The sequence below is a fragment of the Aegilops tauschii genome, chromosome 1, assembly GCF_002575655.3.
Source record: "Aegilops tauschii subsp. strangulata cultivar AL8/78 chromosome 1, Aet v6.0, whole genome shotgun sequence".
Classification (NCBI taxonomy): Eukaryota; Viridiplantae; Streptophyta; class Magnoliopsida; order Poales; family Poaceae; genus Aegilops; species Aegilops tauschii.
This window is the reverse complement of record NC_053035.3, coordinates 497,444,369-497,469,511: the sequence shown is the minus strand read 5'-3', so window position 1 is coordinate 497,469,511 and position 25,143 is coordinate 497,444,369. Positions and strand designations below refer to the sequence as shown.

At 46.3% G+C, this 25,143-nt stretch overlaps 1 protein-coding gene and 1 long non-coding RNA gene across 2 annotated transcripts; both read left to right on the top strand.

Annotated features, from left to right (window-relative positions):
• The first annotated feature begins 414 nt into the window (after positions 1-414).
• On the top strand, positions 415-1,236 carry LOC109742669 (putative F-box protein At3g16210). The gene has a single exon (XM_020301764.1). It carries the CDS (start codon positions 415-417, stop codon positions 1,234-1,236), a length of 822 nt encoding a protein of 273 aa, XP_020157353.1.
• A 4,281-nt stretch (positions 1,237-5,517) lies between these two features.
• Positions 5,518-7,003, top strand: LOC109742691 (uncharacterized). Its single transcript, XR_012183679.1, has 2 exons — positions 5,518-6,353; positions 6,460-7,003. It is a non-coding gene; the product is annotated as an uncharacterized lncRNA (long non-coding RNA).
• Positions 7,004-25,143: the final 18,140 nt, after the last annotated feature.

Genomic DNA, 25,143 nt, shown 5'->3' with positions numbered 1-25,143 from the left:
TTTAAAGTGTAAATTCGCTCATTTTGTTTCGTATGTAGTCTATAGTGTAATTTCTATAAAGACTTATATTTAGGAAGTAAAAACAAACTCCCCCAGCTATGCATATGCATGCGCATATCCACCCATTAGATTTTTTTTCTTCTTCTGTAGTTGTGGGGGGACATATCCACCCATTAAATAATAAAGTGGGCTGCACTAAAAAAGAAGATGATAAACTGGGCCTGGGCATATGGATATGCCTCCATGTTGGTGGGCTAGGAGAGGAGGCCTTATCAGATCCGTCCCGTGTCTCGTTCATCCGCTTGCTGCCGAACCTTTTTCTTCCTTCCTATAATCTTGGAATAGAGACATCCGGAAGGAGCGCATCTCAACCCTAAACCAACAGAACTGCAGCAGCCGCAGGCCGGACACGGGATGGAGAAGGCGAGGAAGGAGGAGGAGGAGCAGGCGCTGGAGGGCCTCCCCAACGACCTCCTTCGAGAGATCATGTCACGGGTGCCGTACCGGTCGCTATGCCGCCTCAAGTGCGTGTCGCCGGCGTGGCTCCTGCTTTGCTCCGACCCAGGCGTCCGCAGGAGGTCGCCCCAGACGCTCTCCGGCTTCTTTGGCGATTCCCCCGACGGTACCACCCGCTTCATCAACCTGTCCGGTAGAGGCTGGCCGCTGGTCGACCCCTCTCTCCCTTTCCTTCGCGGCTTCGAAAACGTCAAGCTCCTGGACTGCTGCGGCGGCATCCTCCTCTGCCACGGCATGAGAGCGTGGCGCGCAGAATACATCGTGTGCAACCCCGCGACCGAGGAGATCTGGGCCGCACTGCCCGTGCCTCGTAGCCACCATGCGCCACCGGAATCTTATGTTCACGACCGCACCATCAGCTTCTGCTTCGATCCCGCAGTTCCCTCTCGCTTCACGGTGTTTGTCATCATCGATGATGATCACGACATTATTACCGCGATAGAGGTCTACTCATCGGATGCCAGAGAATGGGCTTCCATGTCGAGTGGATGGGGTCACCAAAAGCGGATTGGGTCACCATCGCGACAAATATTTTGGGACGAATGGAGAAGTTGTGAATCAGGATACTTCTTCTTAGACGGCACTCTGTATTTCATTGCTTGTTATGATTCCGGCTATAACATATTTGACTCGGAGGGTAGTACAATGCACTTGATAGTTACGGTGGACATGGACGTACGGGAGTACCTGGAGGACAATTCAACAGCCGCCCAAAGTTAAGTTTACTTTTATTGGGCACTCTCAGGGACGCTTACATGGTATGCAGATAGATCATTATAATGGTTGCCGGCTATCAGTTTGGGTTCTTGAGAATTATGCTAGTGGCCAGTGGACCTTAAAGCACACTGCCAGCATTCTGGAGCCGCTAGGAAGGCCTTGTCTATCTCGACACTTTACCTTGGTTGCAATCCATCCAGAACGTAACCTGATTTTCCTTAATGGTTGGGTGGAATCGAAGCAGGCACTTATGTCGTATGATATGGATACCCAGAAGCTGCAAGTTATCTGCACCCTTGAAAATTACCCCATGGAAAATTTAAGACCTCATGTTCCGTGTTTTGTTGAATGGCCGCCGTCGGATGCTCACTGAATTTCAGAGCAACTTCACATATGCTAAGTTGGCTTGGCACTTTCATGAAAGTCAGCTGTTGGGTATGGTCCTGATCTTCTAGTTTTGGGCAGTGGCTTGCACAAGTTTTACATTTACTCCAAATTTTTTTCATATTGGTTGGCTTCCAGGTGCATGTGCTTTTATGGCTTGAACAATGTTTTGTTGGATAGGCAGTGAGAACTTGTAAGCCACCCTTCAATGGGTTATGTCTAGTAATATGAATGAACCAAGTTATTTGATCTCCTTGCCTTATGTACTAATTCTTGTGGTCACTTGTTCTTGTTAGCCTCTCATGTGGGTAAGTGTGAGACAATGGGTATTATATCTGTTTGAAATTATCTGTATTTTACATCTCTCTCTGTCCATTTATTCAGGGCAAGAACCTCTAGCAAGGAACTTTCTATCCCAACAAAGTTAAACATTGGTGTCGTCTTGTTTTGATGCATTTGAAAGTTTATTTAATCCTTTTTTCTTATTCGAAATGATTATCTCTTTGTGTATATAATATAATTATACGTTAGCGTTGACTTCTCAAGATTATTGTTTTAGTGAAATCTGTATGCATGATGTTCCATTGACCGAGAACGGAATACTATCGTCTTTTCTAGGGAAAGAGAACAACACAACTTGTGTCATGAACTCATGATGATGTTTACTTCATCACTTTCGGCTGTGCAACCCGTTAGTGTGCTGTTTGTCTTTGTTCCGACCAGTATGTCTGAATTTTTGCTTGACTGAATCAATTTCTGAACACACTGAGCTTTACTATCCATAATGAACTTGCGGATTTTGTCATCCGCTGAGATTTTACATTCTGAATTGTGCATCGAGTTCTTAAACACACAAACTGAACCCTGTTCACACTGCTATTCAACGGTTTTGAGTGACTTTTAATTTCGACGAATTGGACTTCTGTCGAGCATGACCAGACTCACAATGCCAGCCGAGGCTGCTGCCCAAATTGTTATGCTGATTGCCTGAGTGTTTCCTCTTTATATCTAGTTAATCTTGTCAACCTCTCGGTGACCTACCATAATTAGGATTAGCCTCTTTGTTTTTTGCAGGAAGACGCTAGATGTTGTTCCTCTACCCCTGGACACTGTAGAACGCTGTTTATATTTAGCTGGTTTGATTTTTATTCAGGTTGTATCCTACTGTTGTGCTGCCACAGTTGCTTGAGCCTTTCGGTTTGACTGGCTGGAAATATGCTGATAAGCTGATACTGCGCATGTGTGTACTGGGGTGGGTTATTTCTTAAGAACAAAGGCTCAAGAAGAACCCGACAATAAAGCCATCAACCGGCCAATAGTACAAGAATTAGGCCACAACAATATTGGAAAAATCATTTTTGCCGAGTTTCAGCGTCGTTGCCTAGTGCATTCCATCAGGCACTCGGCAAACAAGGCCTTTGCTGCGTGTCGCCAAAATAAAACTCGGCAAATAGTCTTTGCCAGTATTACACTGGGCAAACAAAAATACTAGGCAAATGGGAGACTTTGCCGAGTGCCTCGGCAAAAGGGGGTCTTTGTTGAGTGTCACACTCGGCAAAATGGTGTTTTAGCCGCGCTGCACTATTTTAGGAGGTTGCATACGATCTCGGATGAAGATGATCTAAAAATCAAAGTTGTTCATTTTGACGTGAAGAATAATTCTCATGTTGAGTACTTTATCATTTTAGGACATCTTACTATTATTTTTTTGCATGCTAAAATATATTGTAAACACATATATGCCCGTGCAAGTGCAAACGAAGTCCAAAAGGCATAGAACTTGGCATGGTGCCATGCGCTGGCCTTGAATTTATCTGTACAGCTCAATATACACCATTAAGGTATCTTCAAGGCCGACCCTCAAACCGCCCGCAACGGTTCGGTCTGTCTGGCTTTTGCTCTCTGTTATGGAGGGTCCTCATTTGTCAGACTATATCGTTTGCCGAACTATATGGCTGTACCTTTGGTCTACTCTGCGCTAGTGCGGAGCGGAGTCAGATTTTGTTGTTTGATGGTATTATTAATGTATTTGAACGGTCCGCCTGTTTTCCTTTTCTTGATGAAATGTGTTTCAATCAGGTGATGTTCCAGATGTGTTTCTGCGCTTTCAGAGACGTAATGGTGCACTTTGGCCTCTGTTGCACATGGGTCTGGAACCTGGAACTGTGAGGTTCAGTGATTTCAGCGGGCACCCCCGCAGTTGCGCTTAGCATCGTCAGGCGCCATTGCTTGCGGTTCGTGTTTCCTTTCAGGTTAATTATTATTGTTTCTTTCGTCAGGTGAATTAAGTAGTACTGTTTGAAACTATCTGCATCTCTTCTCTCCGTTTATTACCTTCAGTGTGAAACCATTTATCCGTCAAAGGTGAACTTGAAAGTGTTCTTATTATCTCTTGTATATACAATTGTGGACAGGGAGGTTCCTTCAGTGAAATCTGCACGCATGGTGTTCCATTTATGTTGTCAGACAATATGTTACTTTTATTTAGATCGCTAAAGTTTAGAGGAAAGAATGAAGCAAAGTCAAGTCTGGAAACGACTAATAAATCGTGCCATGTGTTACTTTGTGTTATTTCAGTTTGGAGTCCCACTCTTCACTAGAAGCTGGACATGGCAGCTTTTTTCTTTTATTAATACAGATCACCTTGGTCCTGTTAATATCACTCATTTAGAAGTACTTTTTTTTAGTACATTTAGAAGTACCTTTGTCCTGTTAATGTTAGTACTTGCCAAGGTAACATAATTGTTGCGATTCGTTTAAAAAAATAGCCACCCGGAAATGATTTCTCATAAAAGGGAAAAAAAAACATGAACAGTGAATACAGTGTTCATTCAATGGTAAAGATAGAGTGAAGGATAGGCTGTGCAAGGTCATGGTGAATGAGCAATCATAAATTGGCAGCGATGATGAAACATTGATAACGAAGCACATAAAATGAATTCTGGGATTTTCCCATGAAAAAATTGTGGTTTCTCGCCCGATAAATATTACTTATTCAATCTTGCCCCACTCTTGACAGATACTCAAATAAATTGGTTGAAGCCGAAAAAAGGAGAGGAAAAAAAAAGGAATAGGAAAAAAGTAAAATCGGAAAAGACATAAACTGGTTCAGGAACCTTCCCTTACCTTCTAGAAGATTCGTAAAACCAGAAAAACCGACCAATACTGTAGCGTGTTCTTTACTAATAATTGGGCCGGCACATGTCGCTTGGTGCCTCGCTAGCCCTGTGGGAACCTACAACTATCTGCCGCAGAATGCGGCAGATAGGATTTCCGTTGCGTACGTACATGTTGTTGTAAGGCTGGCTGCTCCACATGCCCGCTGTTGGGCTGATTGTTTCAGCTTTATTTTCTGACAGAATGGGCCCTATAGACTAATCTATTAGCCATACACATACCTGGGCTGGGGCGTCTAAATTTTTGGGGCCCTGTGCGGTGGCACCTGCTGCACTTGCTCAGGGCCGGCCCTGGAAGACCACATCAAACACGCTACCTTAGTCCTGTTAATACCTGGAGAGCTTCAATTTTTACCTGTAAACATTGTGAAGGTTGAATAAAAGCTTAGTGAGAATGTCTCAAAAAATGTTAATACTACTCATTTAGAAGTTAATTGGTTATGTTAGGGCCTGTTCTGATCTCCTCCAGCTTCTATCTTATCAAAATTCTGGAGTGAATCTGTCCCGAACGGTTTAGATCGTAGAAGCTGGAAACGAGAAGTTGAGCTGGGCCGTAGTGCAAATTAGAGAAGCCAGGGAAACCCAGCTCCACGAAAGCAAAAAGTGAGAGTTGAGAGTATTTACAGCGATGTTGCCACCGCCAAAGAAAAAGATTCGTTATCCTCACCCTTGAAACAGAAAACGATTCGCTAGAGGACCGTCTCCCTCTCTTGTTACACAGGGCTGGCTGAACTGGGCTGGCTCTAGACGGCCCGTTATGGCGCTTAGGCAGGCTAGCGACGCTGCCAGCCCACACTAGCGATGGAGAAGCATAGCGATGCTGCCGAACGGAATGACTTCGCTACGTGGAGCAAGAAGCTGCGCTAAGAAGCTGGATTCACGGAGTTTGGAGAGTTGGGATGAGTTCCGAACAGGCCCTTAATACCACTTATTTAGAAGTATTTTTTTTTCGAGTAAATTTAGAAGTTCCTTTGTCCTGTTAATATTAGTACTTGCCAAGGTAACATATTTGTTGCGATGTTCATTTAAAAAAAATAGCCACTCGGAAATGATTTCTCATAAAAGAAAAAAACATGAACCATGAATACAATGTTCATTCCATGGTAAAGATAAAGTGAAGGATAGGCCTTGCAAGAGGCGATGGCGACAAATTGATAATGAAGCACATAAAATGAATTCTGGGATTTCCCCATGAAAACACTGCGGTTTCTCGCCCGATAAATATTACTCGTTCGATCTCCCCCCACTCTTGGTGACAGATACTCAAATAAATTGATTGAAGCCGAAAGGAAAAATTATTGGACTGAATTTTTTTCTCCTGGCAGAAAATGCATGTTCATCTTGGGCCGAGTGAGGGAGAGAGATTCCTATATTACTAGATCCATTTTGATGGTTATCGTTGGGCCTCCAATCCAAATACATCACCTCTCTCTCTCCAAAAAAAAAAAAAAACCAAAGACAGCAGCCTCCACCAGCTCGCCTACTCTGTTCCCCACACTCTAGTTCCAGCTCGACCTCCACCAGTGCCGCCGCCGTTCCCGTCGCGCTCTGAGGTGTGAGGTTTGCCGCCCGTCTCTCCCCTTCTTCTTCTAATCTTCGGCCCGAGGAAGGGATCCGGGAGGAGCACATCTCAAATCCCTAAACGAGCTGCTTCTACCATTCGCAGCAGCAGCAGCAGGCCGGGTACGGGATGGGGAAGAGGAAGAAGGGGGAGGAGGAGCAGCAGGCGGCGGAGAGGATCCCCAGCGACCTACTCCCGGAAGTCCTGGCGCGGGTGCCGTACCGGTCCCTCTGCCGCTTCAAGTGCGTGTCCACGCCTGGCTGGCGCTCTGTTCCGACCCCGCCGTCCGCAGGAGGTCGCCGCAGGCCATCTCCGGCTTCTTCTGCTACCCGCGTATCGACGGTGTCAGCGGCCGGCGCGACGAGGGCCTCAGCTTCCTCAACCTGTCCGGGAGGGGCCGGCCGCTGGTCGACACACCCCTCTCTCCCTTTCTTGGGGGACTACGAGGAGGTCAGGCTCCTAAACTGCTGCGGCGGCATTCTCCTCTGCCAAGGCTGGAATAGAACCATGGAAGTTCCGGAATACTTCGTGTGCAACCCTGCGACCGAGAAGATCTGCCTATGCTTGATGTGCCAGAGCCTCAAGGTCCCTACATCTACATGGTGGCCCAACATTTAACCTGGAGCAGCAAATTCTGTTTGTGTTTCAACCCCGCCGTTCCCTCCCGCTTTGTGGTTTTCGCGTTCGTTGAGAGAGGCCACACCATAGTGGCAGTAAGGGTCTACTCATCCGATACCGGAGAATGGACGTCCAAGGAGAGCGGTCGCCATATTGTGGAATATGGTGGTGAACCAGTATACGACTTTTTCGACGATACTCTGTATTTCAGAGCCTATGATCATGGAGATGACAGGTTCTATCCGAAGGGGAAACTAATACCCTCGATATTTACAGTGAACACGGACGGGGATACTTGGAGGAGAATTCCAATGCCACCCCAAGTTCATTTTGTTAGAGTTATAATATAAGTCATGTATACCCCTTTGTATTTATCCCGTAGTATAAGGGGTTTCCTGCATATGTACCACACCTGTACATGTATATATATCGGCCTATGGCCTCATGGGAATACAAGTTGCTTATTCCTAACATGGTATTAGAGCTAGGTCAATTTTTTGCACGCTGCAACTCGTGCTATTGATCCGTCCCGATCGAGTCCGGCTCGTCTTCCTCCCGCTCGAAGCCGCCGTCCCCGTGGCTGCTCCCGCTCGAAGTCAGCCGCCCTCCTGCTCGAAGTCGGCCGCCGCGCCTGCGGGACTGCTCCCGTGGTCTTCCGCCGAAGCTCTCCCCGCCGAAGCTCCCTCCCGTCGAAGCTCTCCCGCCGCGCCCGCGGGACTGCTCCCGTGGTCTTCCGCCGAAGCTCTCCCCGCCGAAGCTCCCTCCCGTCGACGCTCTCCCCGTGCTCGGCCACCGCGCCCGCGGGACTTCGTGCTCTTCCTCGTGCGCCCCCGCACCGCGCTCTCTCTGCCCAGATCTGCCAGGAGCCCGGACTCGTGGTCACGCATCCACTTTCGGTGGCCGCCGTTCGCGCGTGGTCTCCCGTGGTCTTCCGCCTGCCGTCCGGTGTTCCACTGATTACGGGTCTCTCCTAAAAAAAATGTCTGCTGCATCGGGCTATGTTTCTGTCCCTCGCTGTCCGGTGATCTTCGATGGTACTAACTACACCGAGTTCGCTGGCTTCATGCGCATTCACATGCGTGGCATCCGTCTCTGGGGTGTTCTTTCTGGCGAGGTCTGCTGCCCGCCACGTCTGGTTCCTCCGGTGGCCCCTACTCCGCCGACTCCACTGGTTCTTCCTACGGATGCTAATCAGGCCGCCAAGGATGCGGCTAAGATTGCTGATGAGGCTGCTGATCGTGCCTATGATGAGAGGGCTTTGGCTTATGAGGAGGCTCTTCAGACGTATCATGGTGCTTTGTCTGTTTACACTCAGTGGCTTGATGATGATGCTCGTGCTGCAGCTGTTCTCACTGCTAGTGTTCTGCCTCAGTTTGCTTCTGAGTTTTTGGGTCTTCCTACTGTCTTCCAGATGTGGACCTGCCTTCGTCAGCGCTATGAGCCCTCTGGTGATGCCTTATATCTTTCTGTGGTTCGTCAGGAGCATGCTCTTCAGCAGGGTGACTCTACTGTTGATGACTTTTATGCACAGAGTTCTGCTATCTGGCGCCAGCTTGATTCTCTTCGCAGTGCTGGTTGTCGTACTTGCCCCTGCTGCCAGGCTGTCCAGGCCGATTTGGAGTTTCATCGTGTCTATGAGTTCCTGTCTCGGCTCCGTAAGGAGTTTGAGCCTCGGCGTGCTCAGTTGTTTGCTCGTGGCCGTATTTCTCTCATGGAGGCGCTTTCAGAGATTCGTGCTGAGGAGACTCGCCTACGTGGTGCTGGTTTGCTGGAGGTTCCCTCTGTGCTCGCTACTCGGGTTTCTTCCACTCCACCTGCTGCACCGCCCCATTCTCGCTCGAGTGCTCCGCCGCTCTTGCCCACTCCTTCTGGAGGCTCAGGTCGGCCCCGTTCACATTGTGACTACTGCAACAATGATGGTCATATTGAGTCCCAGTGCTACACAAAGCGGAAACACCTGCGCAAGGCGCGATCATCCTCCTCAGGGACTTCGTCATCTCCCTCGCCAGCTTCCGCCATTGCTTTGACTGAGCAGGATATTCTGAGACTTAAGCGTCTGCTCGCGGCTTCAGGTTCTTCCTCGATGGGTACTGCTGGTTCTGTGACTGATGCTTCCCGCACTGAGCACCCGCCCTCTACACAGTCAGGTACATCCCCATGGGTTCTGGATTCTGGAGCTTCTTTTCATATGTCTTCTCATTCTTCTGCTTTGTCTTCTCTTTGCTCGCTGGATTCTCCTGTTCATGTCTTCACTGCTGATGGTACTCCACTTTCTGTTGCTAGTAGAGGCCATCTTTCCACTCCTTCTTATTCTGTTCCTGATGTTGCTCATGTTCCTCGACTTACCATGAATCTGTTTTCTGCCGGTCAACTTACTGATTCTGGTTGTCGTGTCATCCTTGATGTTGATTCTTGTTCTGTCCAGGATCGTCGCACGCACACTCTGGTTGGGGCTGGCCCTCGCCGCCGTGATTCTCAGGGTCTTTGGGAGTTGGACTGGCTTCATGTTCCTTCCGCTGCCACCACCATCGCCAGTTCCTCCGCTGCTGTCGCTTCTGTTACTGGTTCCTTCAAGCAGTGGCATCATCGACTTGGTCATCTGTGTGGTTCTCGATTATCGTCTTTAGTTCGTCGAGGTCTTCTGGGGTCTGTCTCAGGAGATGTCTCTTTAGAGTGTCAGGGTTGTCGTCTTGGCAAGCAGATTCAGCTACCATAATCTCATAGTGAGTCAGTGTCTCAGCGTCCTTTCGATTTAGTCCATTCTGATGTATGGGGTCCGGCTCCTTTCACTTCGAAAGGTGGTCATAAATACTATATTATTTTCATCGATGATTTTTCTCGTTACACATGGCTTTATTTCATGACTTCACGTAGTGAGGTGTTGTCTATTTATAAGCGTTTTGCTGCCATGGTTCATACTCAGTTCTCTTCACCCATTCGTGTTTTTCGTGCTGACTCCGCTGGTGAGTATATCTCTAAGATGTTGTGTGGTGTCCTTGCTGAGCAGGGTACTCTTGCCCAGTTCTCTTGTCCTGGTGCTCATGCTCAGAATGGTGTGTCTGAGCGCAAGCATCGTCACCTTCTTGAGACGGCTCGTGCTATGATGATCGCCGCCTCTCTTCCGCCTCATTTTTGGGCCGAGGCTATCTCCACTTCTGTCTATCTCATCAACCTTCAGCCATCTGCTGCTTTGCAGGGTGGTGTTCCTTTTGAGCGTCTGTTTGATCGCTCTCCCGATTATTCGATGCTTCGCTTGTTTGGTTGTGTTTGCTATGTTCTTCTTGCCCCTCGCGAACGCACCAAACTGACCGCTCAGTCTGTTGAGTGTGTCTTCTTAGGCTACAGTGATGAGCATAAGGGCTATCGTTGTTGGGATCCTGTCGGTCGTCGGATGCGTATCTCTCGAGGTGTGACTTTTGATGAGTCTCGTCCTTTTTACCCACGACCATCTTCCTCGGTCTTTTCAGTGGAGGATATCTCTTTTCTCACTTTTCCTGACTCCCCTATCACTCCCATCGCGCCTGTGCCTATTCGTCCCACTCCCTCTGCTTCTCCACCCCTCGTCGAGTCACCGCCACCATCTTCCCCGGTCTCCTCACCTAGCATGTCACCGGATTCTACACCTTCATCTCCGGTGACTTCTTCGTCGCCACCCCCTGATTCTACCTTGGCGATTCCTCCTTCTCTTGTTCCATCTCTTCCGCAGCACTACACTCGTCGTTCACGACCTGTGGATGCTTCCTTGGATGAGTCGTCCTCTTCCTCTCAGCCTACTTATGGCTTGCGTTCTCGTCCTCGTCCGCCTATTGATCGCTTTGGATTTCCCACCGCTGGTGCTGCTGTTCTTGAGCCGACTTCTTACCGTCAGGCTGCTGTTCATCCTGAATGGCAGTTTGCGATGGCGGAGGAGATTGCTGCTCTTGAACGCACTGGTACCTGGGATCTTGTTTCTCTTCCTCCCGGAGTCCGTCCCATCACTTGTAAGTGGGTCTACAAGGTTAAGACTCGCTCCGATGGTTCTCTTGAGCGTCACAAAGCTCGTCTCGTGGCTCGTGGTTTTCAGCAGGAGCATGGTCGTGATTATGACGAGACTTTTGATCCTGTGGCCCATATGACCACTATTCGTACACTTCTTGCCGTTGCCTCTGCACGCCACTGGTCTATATCTCAGCTTGATGTTAAGAATGCCTTTCTTAATGGTGAGCTGCGTGAGGAGGTGTACATGCAGCCACCACCTGGGTATTCTGTTCCTGATGGCATGGTGTGTCGTCTTCGTCGCTCTCTCTATGGCCTTAAGCAAGCCCCTCGCGCCTGGTTTGAGCGTTTTGCTTCTGTGGTCACTACTGCTGGTTTTTCAGCAAGTGCTCATGATCCCGCATTGTTTATTCACCTTTCTCCTCGTGGCCGGACTCTTCTTCTTCTCTATGTTGATGATATGATCATCACTGGGGATGACCCCGAGTATATTGCCTTTGTAAAGGCCCGTCTTAGTGAGCAGTTTCTTATGTCTGATCTCGGACCTCTTCGCTATTTTCTTGGGATTGAAGTCTCTTCTACCTCTGATGGCTTTTTTATATCCCAGGAAAAGTATATCCAGGATCTTCTTGCTCGTGCTGCTCTTTCTGACGAGCGCACTGTTGAGACTCCTATGGAGCTCAATGTTCACCTCCGTGCTACTGATGGTGATCCTCTCCCTGACCCGACGCGTTATCGTCATCTCGTTGGCAGTCTTGTCTATCTAGCTGTCACTCGTCCGGACATCTCTTATCCGGTTCATATTCTGAGTCAGTTTGTTTCTGCTCCCACATCGGTTCACTACGGTCATCTCCTTCGTGTTCTCCGATATCTTCGGGGCACGATCTCTCACCGTCTCTTCTTTCCTAGCTCCAGTTCTTTACAGCTTCAGGCCTATGCGGATGCTACGTGGGCTAGTGATCCTTCTGATCGCCGTTCGCTTTCTGCTTACTGTGTTTTTCTTGGCGGTTCTCTCATTGCCTGGAAGACGAAGAAACAGATTGCAGTTTCCCGTTCGAGTGCTGAGGCTGAGTTGCGAGCTATGGCTCTTTTGACGGCAGAGGTGACTTGGTTACGGTGGTTACTTCAGGACTTTGTTGTTTCTGTCACTACACCGACTATGCTCTTTTCTGACAGTACAGGTGCTATTAGCATTGCGCGCGATCCTGTGAAGCATGAGCTCACCAAGCATATTGGTGTTGATGCTTTCTATGTGCGCGCTGCTGTGCAGGATCAGGTCGTTGCTCTTCAGTATGTGCCTTCCGAGTTACAGTTGGCAGATTTCCTGACGAAGGCCCAGACTAGAGCACAACATGGCTTTTATCTCTCCAAACTCAGTGTTGTTCCTCCACCATGAGTTTGAGGGGGGGTGTTAGAGTTATAATATAAGTCATGTATACCCTTTTGTATTTATCCCGTAGTATAAGGGGTTTCCTGCATATGTACCACACCTGTACATGTATATATATCGGCCTATGGCCTCATGGGAATACAAGTTGCTTATTCCTAACACATTTTTCTTTCATTGGGCACGCTCAGGGACACTTATACGGTCTGGACATAGAGCATGTTAATGATTGCATGCTATCGGTTTGGGTTCTCAAGGATTATGCTAGTGGAATGTGGACCTTAAAACATACTGCCAGCATCTTGAAACTGCTAGGAAGGTCTTATCGTGAGCTCGGTGAACAATATATGGTGGCTGCGGTCCATCCAGAATGTAACCTGATCTTCCTTGTTGGTTGGATGAGATCGCAAGAGACACTTATGTCATATGATATGGATAGTCAGAAACTGCACGTTATCTGCACTCTTGACGATTACCAGATGTCAACGCTCCGACCTCACATTCCCTGCTTTGCGGAATGGCCGCCGTCAAATGCTCATTGAATCCGAGAGCAGCTTCACATTTGCTAAGTTGGTGCGGCTCCTTCATGGAAATCTGTTGTTGGGTATGGTCCAGATCTTCTAGCTTTGGTCAGTGGCTTGGACAAGTCCTATGTCTGTTCTAATTTGGCTTTCTTATCAGTTGAAGTCCATTTGAATGTGTTTTTTGTGGCTTTGGAACAATGTTGGCTCGGCAGTGAGAACTTGTAAGCGACCCTTCAATGGGTTATTTCTAGTAATATGAATGAACTAAGCCACTTAATCTCCTTGCTCTACGTATTAATTGTTGTAGCCACTTGTTTGTTCCTCGTGCGGGGTAAAAACAATGGGGCATCGCATATGTTCGAAATTATCTGCATTTTCATCTCATTCTGTCCGTTTATTTAGAGCAAATACCTTTAGTGTGAAACTTGTTATCCATCAAAGTTGCATATTGATGCCACCCTGTTTTAGTGCACCGGAAAGTGTTTCAGACTTCAAAATCTCGCCAAAATGGCGCACCCAACCGAAGCCGGCTCCTAGCTGCTGGCTCTTCAAGATAGGAAGCTGACCGAGCTTCTCGTCCTCTTCTCAGCCTCGAAGCCCAACCAGCTTCGGGGACTACTGTCGGAGTAAATGACCACGGGTAGCCTAACCGACCCCCCTGGCTCTTTGAAAAATTATCAGGCCGATTGGGCCTTCAAGCATCCAAAACACAGGGCCACCTTCCCCTGGTCGGCTATCTCACAGGCCGACTACCGGAAGGCGACCCGACCTCAAAAACCTTCCCGAAGATAACCATAAAATGGCCGACTCCCAGAAGCCGGCCACGAGATGACCGACTCCCAGAAGCCGGCCAAGACTACACCCTCAAGGGCTGCACCCACATAACGGTGATGAGACGGGGCGTGACCACGGTTCAGCCTGCCACCCCCGAATCCCGGAGCACGCATAGCCACAGTGCGCCGTACGGATCAGCCATCCCCCGTCCGGCGCGACACTGTTGCCATGTTGACCGTGACACCACCCACGACAGGCGCCAGTGTAGGAGATATGCCCTAGAGGCAATAATAAATGATATTATTTATCTCCGAGTTCATAATTATGTTTATGTTCCATGCTATAACTGCTATGGTTCTCGAGTCTGCAATAACCACGAGGCTCGGAGGAAGACTCATATGCACGTGTGAAATAATAAACGGTAAAATGTATTCCTAGTCTGGCCTCTAAGACTAGCTCAAGTGTTGCATGATGGTTATGTTTTCCTGATCATGGGCATGTCTATGTCAGCAACCTTGAGGGCATAATGTTAAGAGAACATTTGTGTTGAATCGACCCGGCATGATGTTATGCTATGAGATTCATTCGTCACAAGTTTATTGGTACATAACACAGAGATGGTTAACGTTTGCATGATTCCTTAGACCATGAGAGTATCGAGTTTCTTCATGCTTGCTTCATGAACTTTGGGGTTTGTTAAACGTCATCCGTAAATGGGTGGCTATTACGGCGGCTTACGGGTTCATGGAAAAGTGTCTCAAGTAACTTGATAGCTCAAGATTGGGATTTGCTCCTCCGACGATGGAGAGATATCTCTGGGCCCTCTCGGTGTTACGGTATCCATCATCGTCTGGCCAGACACTTTGTGATTTGATCACGGGGATGCCGGAACACGATAACGAGAAAAGAGAACAATACCGGTAACGAGGTAACTAGCATAGTGGACAAGTTGTTGATCCACGGGAATGCCAACATGTCTCACCTCGGGTATTTGTAACATATCGCGAAGCAACAGGAATAGCACACGGCAACTGGAGGTTCACTCGAATATTTATTCGTGTGGGTATAGGGGTCAATATGGGTGTCCACGGCTCCGATGTTGATCATTGATCAGAAGGGGTTCCGGGTCATGTCTATACTTCACCGAACCTATAGGGTCACACGCTTAAGGGTCATCTATCTGCTGAATACTAGACAGGGAGTCTGAGAGAAAATCACCGAAAAAGTTTCGGACAGCGGAATCGTACCGCAGAGAGAGGTCATCGGATAAGTTTCGATGATACCGAAAAGTTGTTTCGGGATACACCATTAAGTCAAATTGGTTTCGGCACATGCCTGATAATTCTTGGAGGATGCCAGAATCATTCTGGAAGCTTTTTGGAATTTTCTGAGATAAAAACCGGAAATGTTCCGGAGCTGCCGGAGCCACTTCAGATGCGTTTCGCAGATGAAAATCACTAAAATCGGAATTGTTTCGGAACGCGTTGAAAATCATTTTAGTGGGTACTGGAAATGTTCTTAGCCCACATAAATATTTTCAGTTCGATCAGACGCTGAAAAATGTCGTCGTGAATAGTGAAAATCAGCTTTATGGTTACTTTATGGAAAGCCACCTTTTGGGGCTTTGCTCTAAAAGATCTTGGGGATGACATGGATGGATAGGAGCCATTTTTTGGGCCCCTCATGGGGGTGTGGCCGGCCACATGGGGTATCCCCCCTTGGGGACCCTCTTGTTCCTTGGTTTCACTCCTAGGTCCTTGTGGAAGGACTTCATTCATGTGCATTTTGGGTTTTTTGTGAAACTACCCTACCCCCTTGGGATTTCCTATAAATAGAGGTGGAGGGGCAGCCCTCCACACTCATCCCTTGCTCTCATACACATGCCATGCATTATCTGGCTTCTTCTCTCCCTCCCACGAAAAGAGTTTCGTAGAGCCGTAAGGCTGTCTGGGTTCCGGCAGGAACTAGTTCTGGACGGCGAAGCCCTGCCGGATAGATGACACCGTATGTGTGCAACTCTGTAGAGAGATCGTAGTTTCGGTCTTAGTTCGTGAGTGCCTCCCGAAGGGCTGTCCGTGTGACCGTCCGAGTTTCGAAGGTCCTCCCGAAGGGCTGTCCGAGTGACCGTTCAAGTTTCGAAGGTCCTCCCGAAGGGCTGTCCGCGACACCGTCCGGGGGGCTGTTCGACCGCCTCCTGGAGGGCTGTCTGAGGAGCAGATGAGGGTATACATCCTCGCGGTTGGGAGGTTGTAAATCCTAGCTGCGGGGATCTGCACCGCCGATCGTCATCGACTCTACTTCCCGCTGCGCTACGAGTCGGTAACATAAAAGATCAAACCATGTATGCAGTCTCCATAGTGGTCCTGGGCTGGTGCGTAGGTCGGAAAATTTTTGTTTTCTGCTGCGTTCCCCTACAGTGGCATCAAGAGCCGTGCTATGCGTAGATGCAGGTTTCGATCTAGAATACATGGAGATGTATGGGTATTGCATAATATAATTATGTAGTAGATGAGATCTATTGCTGAAAATTATTTATGCGGGTGACAGATGAAATCTGTTACCCGAGGTTGTTGTTGCTTCCCTAGAATTTGCGTTTGCTCAATCTCGAGACAGCATGGTGGAATTTGACAAAGTTCTGGCAATCCGTGATCCTGATTGATCATGGAAGTGCTATCAGTTCTTTGGGTTCTGCCGTAGTCAAAAGAAAGATGAAATTTGCAGATGAAAGGGCATTGCAGATATGATCTGCACGGGGGTCATGCGTTTGACGAAGTTTAGTATGGGGCTCGAGATTTAATTATCCCATGTTTCATACACCCCGAGATGTTAATCTAGCAACCTGAATAATCATATTTGATGATAAAACGTTGGTAGCTGCGGTTTAAGTCAAAACCTTAGAAGCCACGTAAAATAAAATTTTGCATAAACCTATTAGAGGCGTCTAACTTGGTTTTGCAGGATGTGCATGTGATGTGGTATAGCAGTGCTCATACTAATTCGATTATGTATGAGATGACTATATGATGTAATTTGATTAACATGACCTGCGTGTCATGATTCGGCATGATGGCTGGAGCCATATGATTGCATTTTAATGACCTGCGTGTCAACCTTGTTGTAATGCATTATTTTGTTAGCTATAGAGATAGCAATATTATCTGGTGCATCGACAAGGTGGTGGCAATCTTCGTGAAGGTGACCACCGACGCGAATGCCGAAGACGAAGAAATGAAATACTTCCCCGTCAGAAAGGGCTATACCATATCATGCTATTATGAATTGCCTGAGATGTTTATCCCTTATGATGCACCCTTCTTGATTGCGCGGTAGTCGCTTTTATTAGGGTGATCTCTCACTTAAAATATCAAGTAGTTAGTGTTCTCCCAAGTGTAGCACCGTCACGGCACCTATCTTTTCGGGGTGCGCCATGGATGCATGGGTACGAACGATTAGAGAAGTGTGAGGCGGGTGAGGTCAGACCTCGCAGCAAGATCACTTGGTTGTCTTGACGTTCATGGCAGGATCATCCTGAGCTCGGAACACACGCATCGAAAGATGAGCAAGAGTCACATAGAGATGTGATCGACAAGTTGGCCTACCGATTAAAATTCCCGTTATGAGATGATGATTCTATGGCGATGAATTGAAGTCTGGATCTTGTATCACTCAAAATTAATTGTGTTGATTTGAGTGGGAGCGCACTGTTGAATTAACATGTTTAATTCTCAGTGCAATTAATTATGAACACTGTCTAAGTGTTTCTTGCAAAATAGTTGTAGAATAATGGCTCGCGTTTCCACCTTCCCTATTAAAATTGAATAACTGTTAAATATCTGGTTAAAACTTTACGATTGGTAACGTAATATGAGGATTGTCCTCAAAAGTGCCGAGAAGGACTTTGTCCTATCGCATGCTTTCCGTATCCTCCCGCTAAAGCTATGGATCATGTGACTCTCGTCCTTCGATCCAAAAGCTATAATTCCGTTTCAGTCAAGTGCAATATGTTTGCTTCCATGAAACCCAAACTTCGAAAGTTGGGATAGTTATATGATATTCATGGAACTGAAAATTATTTTCAGATACAAACAAAGCAATGTTTGTTTGCAAGTATTAGTAAAAGTGTTTAGTATGCATTTGACTGTTGGGAAAGGGATCCAGAAGAACGCCTGTCATATAATGAAAGGTGAATAAAACAACAACTTAAAGAGAAAGGAAGTGTCCAAAGGGTGTTAGTATGACTTACACGCCTAGGAAGTCCGGGGCTAACGCCACTCTTAAGTTGGGTGCTTCTTTTGCGAGTAGGAGAAATACTAAAAGTTAAACTGTTAGAAGTAAAAAGGCAGAAAGAAAGATGACTGGAATATCCAGCTCATGTATGAATGTCATACAAGTTTTTTGTTGTATAGTAGGCTGGTCAAAGATATAGTTCTTGGGAATTATGGTTAAACATGTTAATCACTAATTCTTGGGTATTGTGAGTTAATCAAAAAGATACCCGCTCGATTGCATTCAATTGCGAATCACTGTAAGAGCTACTGTGGCCTAAAAGACTAGCCAGAAATGAGGTTAAGGTATACACAGGGAACATAGTAAATGTTACTATACCTTCCATCGGTGTATTTCCGTCTGTATTTATTTTCATAATTCATTTAGAGTTTTACAAACTCTAGCCCATTGCATAAGGTATCTTGCAAGATGGTTGTTCATAAGAGAACCTTTTATGTTCGATGTTATGAATAACACAAGGGCCATACTTTCATTACGAATGAGATGTATGTTATGAATATTGATAATAATACAATACCTCTGGGTTTACTTTCATAATTCATTTTAGAGTTTCATACACTCTAGCCCATTGCACAATGTTTGTTGCAAAAGAGTTGTTCATAAAAACAACAATTGTTGTTAAGTATTATGAATAACATGAAGGGCCATGCTTCCATCCAAGATGGGACGTATGTTATGAATATTGAGGGTAATATGATACATCCATAACACTGACGCTAAATGTCGCAAGACTAAAAGAATACCACACAAGTGTGGCACTACATTTGGTCACATTGGAGAAACCCGCATGGAAAATTCCATTATGATGGATTTTGAAGTCTTTTTGATTTTGAATCATCTGACACTTGCAACTTTCCTCCGAAAAGTGAAGTGACTAAAATACCGTTCACAGGCAATAAGGAACGAACAACAAACTTATTAGTGATCATACATTTGATGTGTGTAGTCCGATAAGTGTTGTTAGTGGTGGATTTATTTATCTTCAGAAATGACTCAAGTAGATATATGGATATTTACTTGATGAGACGTAAGTCTGGATCTTTTGAAATCATTCAAAAGGTTTTCAAAAATGAAGTAGAAGTTATTGTAACAAGAAAATTATGTTTCTGCAATTTGATTGCACAAAGGAATATTTGAGTTACATGTTTAGTGAATGTCTGATGAGTTGTGAAAGGGGTTTCATAACTTGCACCTCCCGGAACACCACTGCAAGTGAAAAGTCCGTGGAGATGTAATCTAACCATTTATGACATGGTAAGGTCAAAGATGACATAAATAAATTTGCCATTATCCTTTTTAAAGTGATGCTTTAGAGACTGCGGCTTTTACACTGAAAAGAGCTACATCAGGTCTGTTGAAATGAAGCCATGGTATGGTACGCCCAACCATGTTATATCTTTTCTTAACATTTCGAATATGGGGCTTGTGTAAAAGGTTACAAACCTATTCCAAATCAGACAAGTGCTACTTTGTAGGTTATACCAAAATGTTGGGTATTCCTCCCTCACTATACCGAGGCAAATAGTTTTGCCGCGAAACGGTGTGCTTTTAAAGAGAATGGTTCTTTCAAAAAGGTGAGTGGGAGAATAGTGCAACTTGACGAGATAAACAGTATCTAAGTCATCAGATCAAAGGAAAGAGACCTTGGAAGTAATTCCAGAGTTTCCTACTGCGACTGATACGGAAGTCTCTACAATAAAATGTATGAACTTCGGTCGAACTTGCAGCTGAACCACGTAGGCAAGGCTCGTGCAAACCTCTCAGGTGCGCAAACGAGATATTGTTGTTAGACAACATTATACCTACGATACACAAGGAAGCGTTGATGGGCCCTGACTCCGGAATTGGCTAAATGCCAATACAACCCAAGTTAGTTTCCATATAAGTGATTCAAGATTAAAACCTTGATACACCTTTCAGAAGACTTAGAGTCTAACGAATATTTATGGAACTTAAAACTGATATGGATAAAAATGTTTTATCCATAAAGCTCGACTTGTTGAAATAACAAGTTCAAGAGTTGACTACGATGAGGTTGTTTTCATCGTAGCGATGCTTAAAGTCGGTTCGGGTTGAACTAGCAATTAATACATATTTCAATCATGAGATATGAAACATGGATGATAAAAGGATTTCCATCTGATGGAAATGAAAGCTAGGACTTGTATATGATACAGTCCAAAGTAATTTGTCGATCCAGAGGATGCTAGTAGGTATGCAAACTTCAGAGTTCCAGCAATGGACAGAAGAGAGCAAAATGGAGTTGGAATCTTCGTGTTTTGATGAAATGGTCAAAGGGGTTTTGACTTCATCAATGGGTAACGAAGATGCTTGTAATTCAAGAAAGTAAGTGGGAGCGTAATAATATTTCTAAAAACCTTATGTGCTTGGCACATTGGTAATTGGAAATAAATTTCTTGACACGAATTAGGACTTCATTTGAAAATAGTTTTTCGATGAAGTGCTTAGGCTAAATAGCCTCAATATTAGGCATGATGATCTATGGAGATAGATTTACCTAATGGGGCTAAGCAATGAATACATATTGACAAGATGCTAAAACCTTTTAGCATTTAAAACGCCAAGGAGTGATTCTTGCCAAAGTCACATGGAAGGAGTTTTTGCAAGACTCGGTGTCCCAAAACACTGATGAGTAAAATACATGATGCAGATTCCACACACTTTTATGTTTGGATTAATCATGTATTCCATGGTATGTAAAACAACCAGATATGTCCGATACTCCCAAGGTGTTGCGAGTATGGATACTAAAGTGATCAAAGTACTGATCGTGGGACAACAGTGAAAGATGTCATTGAGTACTAGAGTAAGTACTGATGATATGTTTTCTTGCAAGCGGAGATCATGAAGAGTTCGTTGTAAAATGTTACATCGATAGTCTTCATCTTTTCACCGTGCGATTTTCGATTTAAGTTAAGGGTTTTGTGTAACACACAATGTGGTGGCACAGTTAGTTGGAATTTGTTCAAACTAGTTACTGTGGCGAATTCTATAACAAGGGCTAAGTATGTTGACGCTTTAGAAGCGACAAAGAAGATGTTGAATCATATAGTTCATTCATGAACTTAGTATAGTTCCAAGATGGCTTTTGACAATGGGACACTACTGCAGGTAGTTGCTCCATAACTCAGTCTGAGGAATCCAGGTTCGACATGTGATTCACATACATACAAAGCCAAGTCCACACAAAATATGAATTTTGTGAAAACGTGAAGACGCGAGGACATGCAAAGATACACACGGAACTGAAGTCGTCAGATCCGTTGGACATCAGGCTATACCACAAGCGAAGCATATTTACACCGGTGTGCCACAGGTGTAAAGTGCATTAGCATTAACTAGATTATTGACTCTAGTGCAAGTGGGAGTCTGTAGGAGATATGCCCTAGAGGCAATAATAAATGATATTATTTATCTCCGAGTTCATAATTATGTTTATGTTCCATGCCATAACTGCTATGGTTCTCGAGTCTGCAATAACCACGAGGCTCGGAGGAAGACTCATATGCACGTGTGGAATAATAAACGGTAAAATGTATTCCTAGTCTGGCCTCTAAGACTAGCTCAATTGTTGCATGATGGTTATGTTTTCCTGATCATGGGCATGTCTATGTCAGCAACCTTGAGGGCATAATGTTAAGAGAACATTTGTGTTGAATCGACCCGGCATGATGTTATGCTATGAGATTCATTCGTCACAAGTTTATTGGTACATAACACAGAGATGGTTAACGTTTGCATGATTCCTTAGACCATGAGAGTATCGAGTTTCTTCATGCTTGCTTCATGAACTTTGGGGTTTGTTAAACGTCATCCGTAAATGGGTGGCTATTACGGCGGCTTACAGGTTCATGGAAAAGTGTGTCAAGTAACTTGATAGCTCAAGATTGGGATTTGCTCCTCCGACGATGGAGAGATATCTCTGGGCCCTCTCGGTGTTACGGTATCCATCATCGTCTGGCCAGACACTTTGTGATTTGATCACGGGGATGCCGGAACACGATAACGAGAAAAGAGAACAATACCGGTAACGAGGTAACTAGCATAGTGGACAAGTTGTTGATCCACGGGAATGCCAACATGTCTCACCTCGGGTATTTGTAACATATCGCGAAGCAACAGGAATAGCACACGGCAACTGGAGGTTCACTCGAATATTTATTCGTGTGGGTATAGGGGTCAATATGGGTGTCCACGGCTCCGATGTTGATCATTGATCGGAAGGGGTTCCGGGTCATGTCTATACTTCACCGAACCTATAGGGTCACACGCTTAAGGGTCATCTATCTGCTGAATACTAGACAGGGAGTCTGAGAGAAAATCACCGAAAAAGTTTCGGACACCGGAAAGTTTCGGACAACGGAATCGTACCGCAGAGAGAGGTCATCGGATAAGTTTCGATGATACCGAAAAGTTGTTTCGGGATACACCATTAAGTCAAATTGGTTTCGGCACATGCCTGATAATTCTTGGAGGATGCCAGAATCATTCTGGAAGCTTTTTGGAATTTTCTGAGATAAAAACCGGAAATGTTCCGGAGCTGCCGGAGCCACTTCAGATGCGTTTCGCAGATGAAAATCACTAAAACCGGAATTGTTTCGGAACGCGTTGAAAATCATTTTAGTGGGTACTGGAAATGTTCTTAGCCCACATAAATATTTTCAGTTCGATCAGACGCTGAAAAATGTCGTCGTGAATAGTGAAAATCAGCTTTATGGTTAGGGGATGACATGGATGGATAGGAGCCATTTTTTGGGCCCCTCATGGGGGTGTGGCCGGCCACATGGGGTATCCCCCCTTGGGGACCCTCTTGTTCCTTGGTTTCACTCCTAGGTCCTTGTGGAAGGACTTCATTCATGTGCATTTTGGGTTTTTTGTGAAACTACCCTACCCCCTTGGGATTTCCTATAAATAGAGGTGGAGGGGCAGCCCTCCACACTCATCCCTTGCTCTCATACACATGCCATGCATTATCTGGCTTCTTCTCTCCCTCCCACGAAAAGAGTTTCGTAGAGCCGTAAGGCTGTCTGGGTTCCGGCAGGAACTAGTTCTGGACGGCGAAGCCCTGCCGGATAGATGACACCGTATGTGTGCAACTCTGTAGAGAGATCGTAGTTTCGGTCTTAGTTCGTGAGTGCCTCCCGAAGGGCTGTCCGTGTGACCGTCCGAGTTTCGAAGGTCCTCCCGAAGGGCTGTCCGAGTGACCGTTCGAGTTTCGAAGGTCCTCCCGAAGGGCTGTCCGCGACACCGTCCGGGGGGCTGTTCGACCGCCTCCTGGAGGGCTGTCTGAGGAGCAGATGAGGGTATACATCCTCGCGGTTGGGAGGTTGTAAATCCTAGCTGCGGGGATCTGCACCGCCGATCGTCATCGACTCTACTTCCCGCTGCGCTACGAGTCGGTAACGAAAAAGATCAAACCATGTATGCAGTCTCCATAGTGGTCCTGGGCTGGTGCGTAGGTCGGAAATTTTTTGTTTTCTGCTGCGTTCCCCTACAGCCAGTACGTCCCGCGGGCGGCGGGCCCCTTCAGCCAGAGAGATGCTCGAAGGCGGCCAGGCCTCCCCTAGTCGGCCTGGGGCATAGCCGGCTCCTAATAGCCGGCTACCTCCCTGCCTGCCTCGAAGTATGTGCATCATTAAGGAGACAAGATGAGGTAAGGCTACAGCGAGAGCCCGGCAGGCGGCGGCACTGTAGCCATGCTTACCTCGACCAAGCCCTCGTCATCAGGGGCGAGGCAACAGTAACCAGCCACCGACAAGACCCCAAGCGGTGGGGCCGGCCTGTCGACCAAGAGGCCGGCAGCCGGCGGGACCCACCAGTCGGCGGGCCCCAACGGCCGGCGGAGAAGCCGGCGAACATAGACACTGACGGATGGGACCCGCGCCCAGCTGGATTACCATTGTTTCCCTAGGGGGTAGGCCTATATAAACCCCCCAGGGCACCCATGCAAAGGGTTGATCTCGGAGATAGTTTTACACACCACGTAGAGCGAAGAGGAGAGCTAGCCTTGCCTTTCTTCCTCCTCTAGCCAAACAGCTCAAGGAGCACTTGTAGCTACTTGTGTTGATCTAGTGATCATGCGGAGACCCCGCAGAGCAAGACTAGGGGTGTTATCTCCACGGAGAGCCCCGAATCTGGGTAAGATTCGCCGGCGTGCATGTCCTCGCCTTATCCCGTTTCCAGGCACCGGCGATGTCTTACTGGCTCCCACAATGATAAGCCACCCGTTGGCATATGTCGCACCTACCACCCGACACTTTGCCTATGAAAGAACTATTGTTTCTTGCCACATATTTGCTGTTCGATTTTCCTCCACTCATAGCCCTCACTTTCCCTGTGCTTTGACATCTATTCATTGACATTCTCACACCCTAATAACTCTACCACACCTGTAGGCCACATCAAAGGAGATAATGTCTTGATTCTTCCACTCTACCAACTTTGAGTGTGTTTTCACGCTCAGGATTTCAGAATGACAACAAATAGCTGGAATTTCCTGCCTGGATAGTTGAGTGTCTAGAACACAATGTTCCTTGAGCAACTTGCACAGCTTTCCTTTATTGATTTGAGTGATGTGATGCATCCATCCCCTTGCTGCAAACATGGTACTATTTGAGAGAATTTAAGTCGGTAGCATGATAACTTCACTTGTTTGTTGGATGCTGAACTTGGCATAAATCCAAACGTGTCATGTGTGTACATTCTTTTAAACATAATGACCATAGCAGGTAATTTGTCAATCGTAAATATTCTATTCTGATCTCTATCTTTGCCAGCATGATGCACTTAAAAAGCAAGATTACTTGTGATGTCGAGGTGAGGTAATCTTTCACTTGTTCTACTCACAGTCCTGTGAGGTAAGTCGGTTACTTGCAGGTTAAAACTTTCACTTTACTTTACATCCAGATTTGTGTTTTTGAGTTTGGATCCAGTGGCCATAGTTTTCTGTTCTCCTTCTCTGGCAACAACTGAGAGCTCTGAAAAAGTTGGACACCAACAGATAACATATAAATGAACTGGTCAATGGATGAAAATTATTTCCAATTTAATCTATGGGACAACCTCTAGCTTTTAGTTTTGACAAAGTTGTATTATAGTTTGTTCAGGTAATGTCATTTTAATTGTTTGAGCCTGGAGCCCATACACGAGCATTAGCTTTGAGCTGATGTTCCCCTGTTATTCATCGATTATGATGTTCCCATC

Coding starts and splice junctions, on each gene's coding strand:
- LOC109742669 (XM_020301764.1), top strand. CDS start 415: ATGGAGAAGGCGAGGAAGGAGGAGGAGGAGCAGGCGCTGGAGGGCCTC.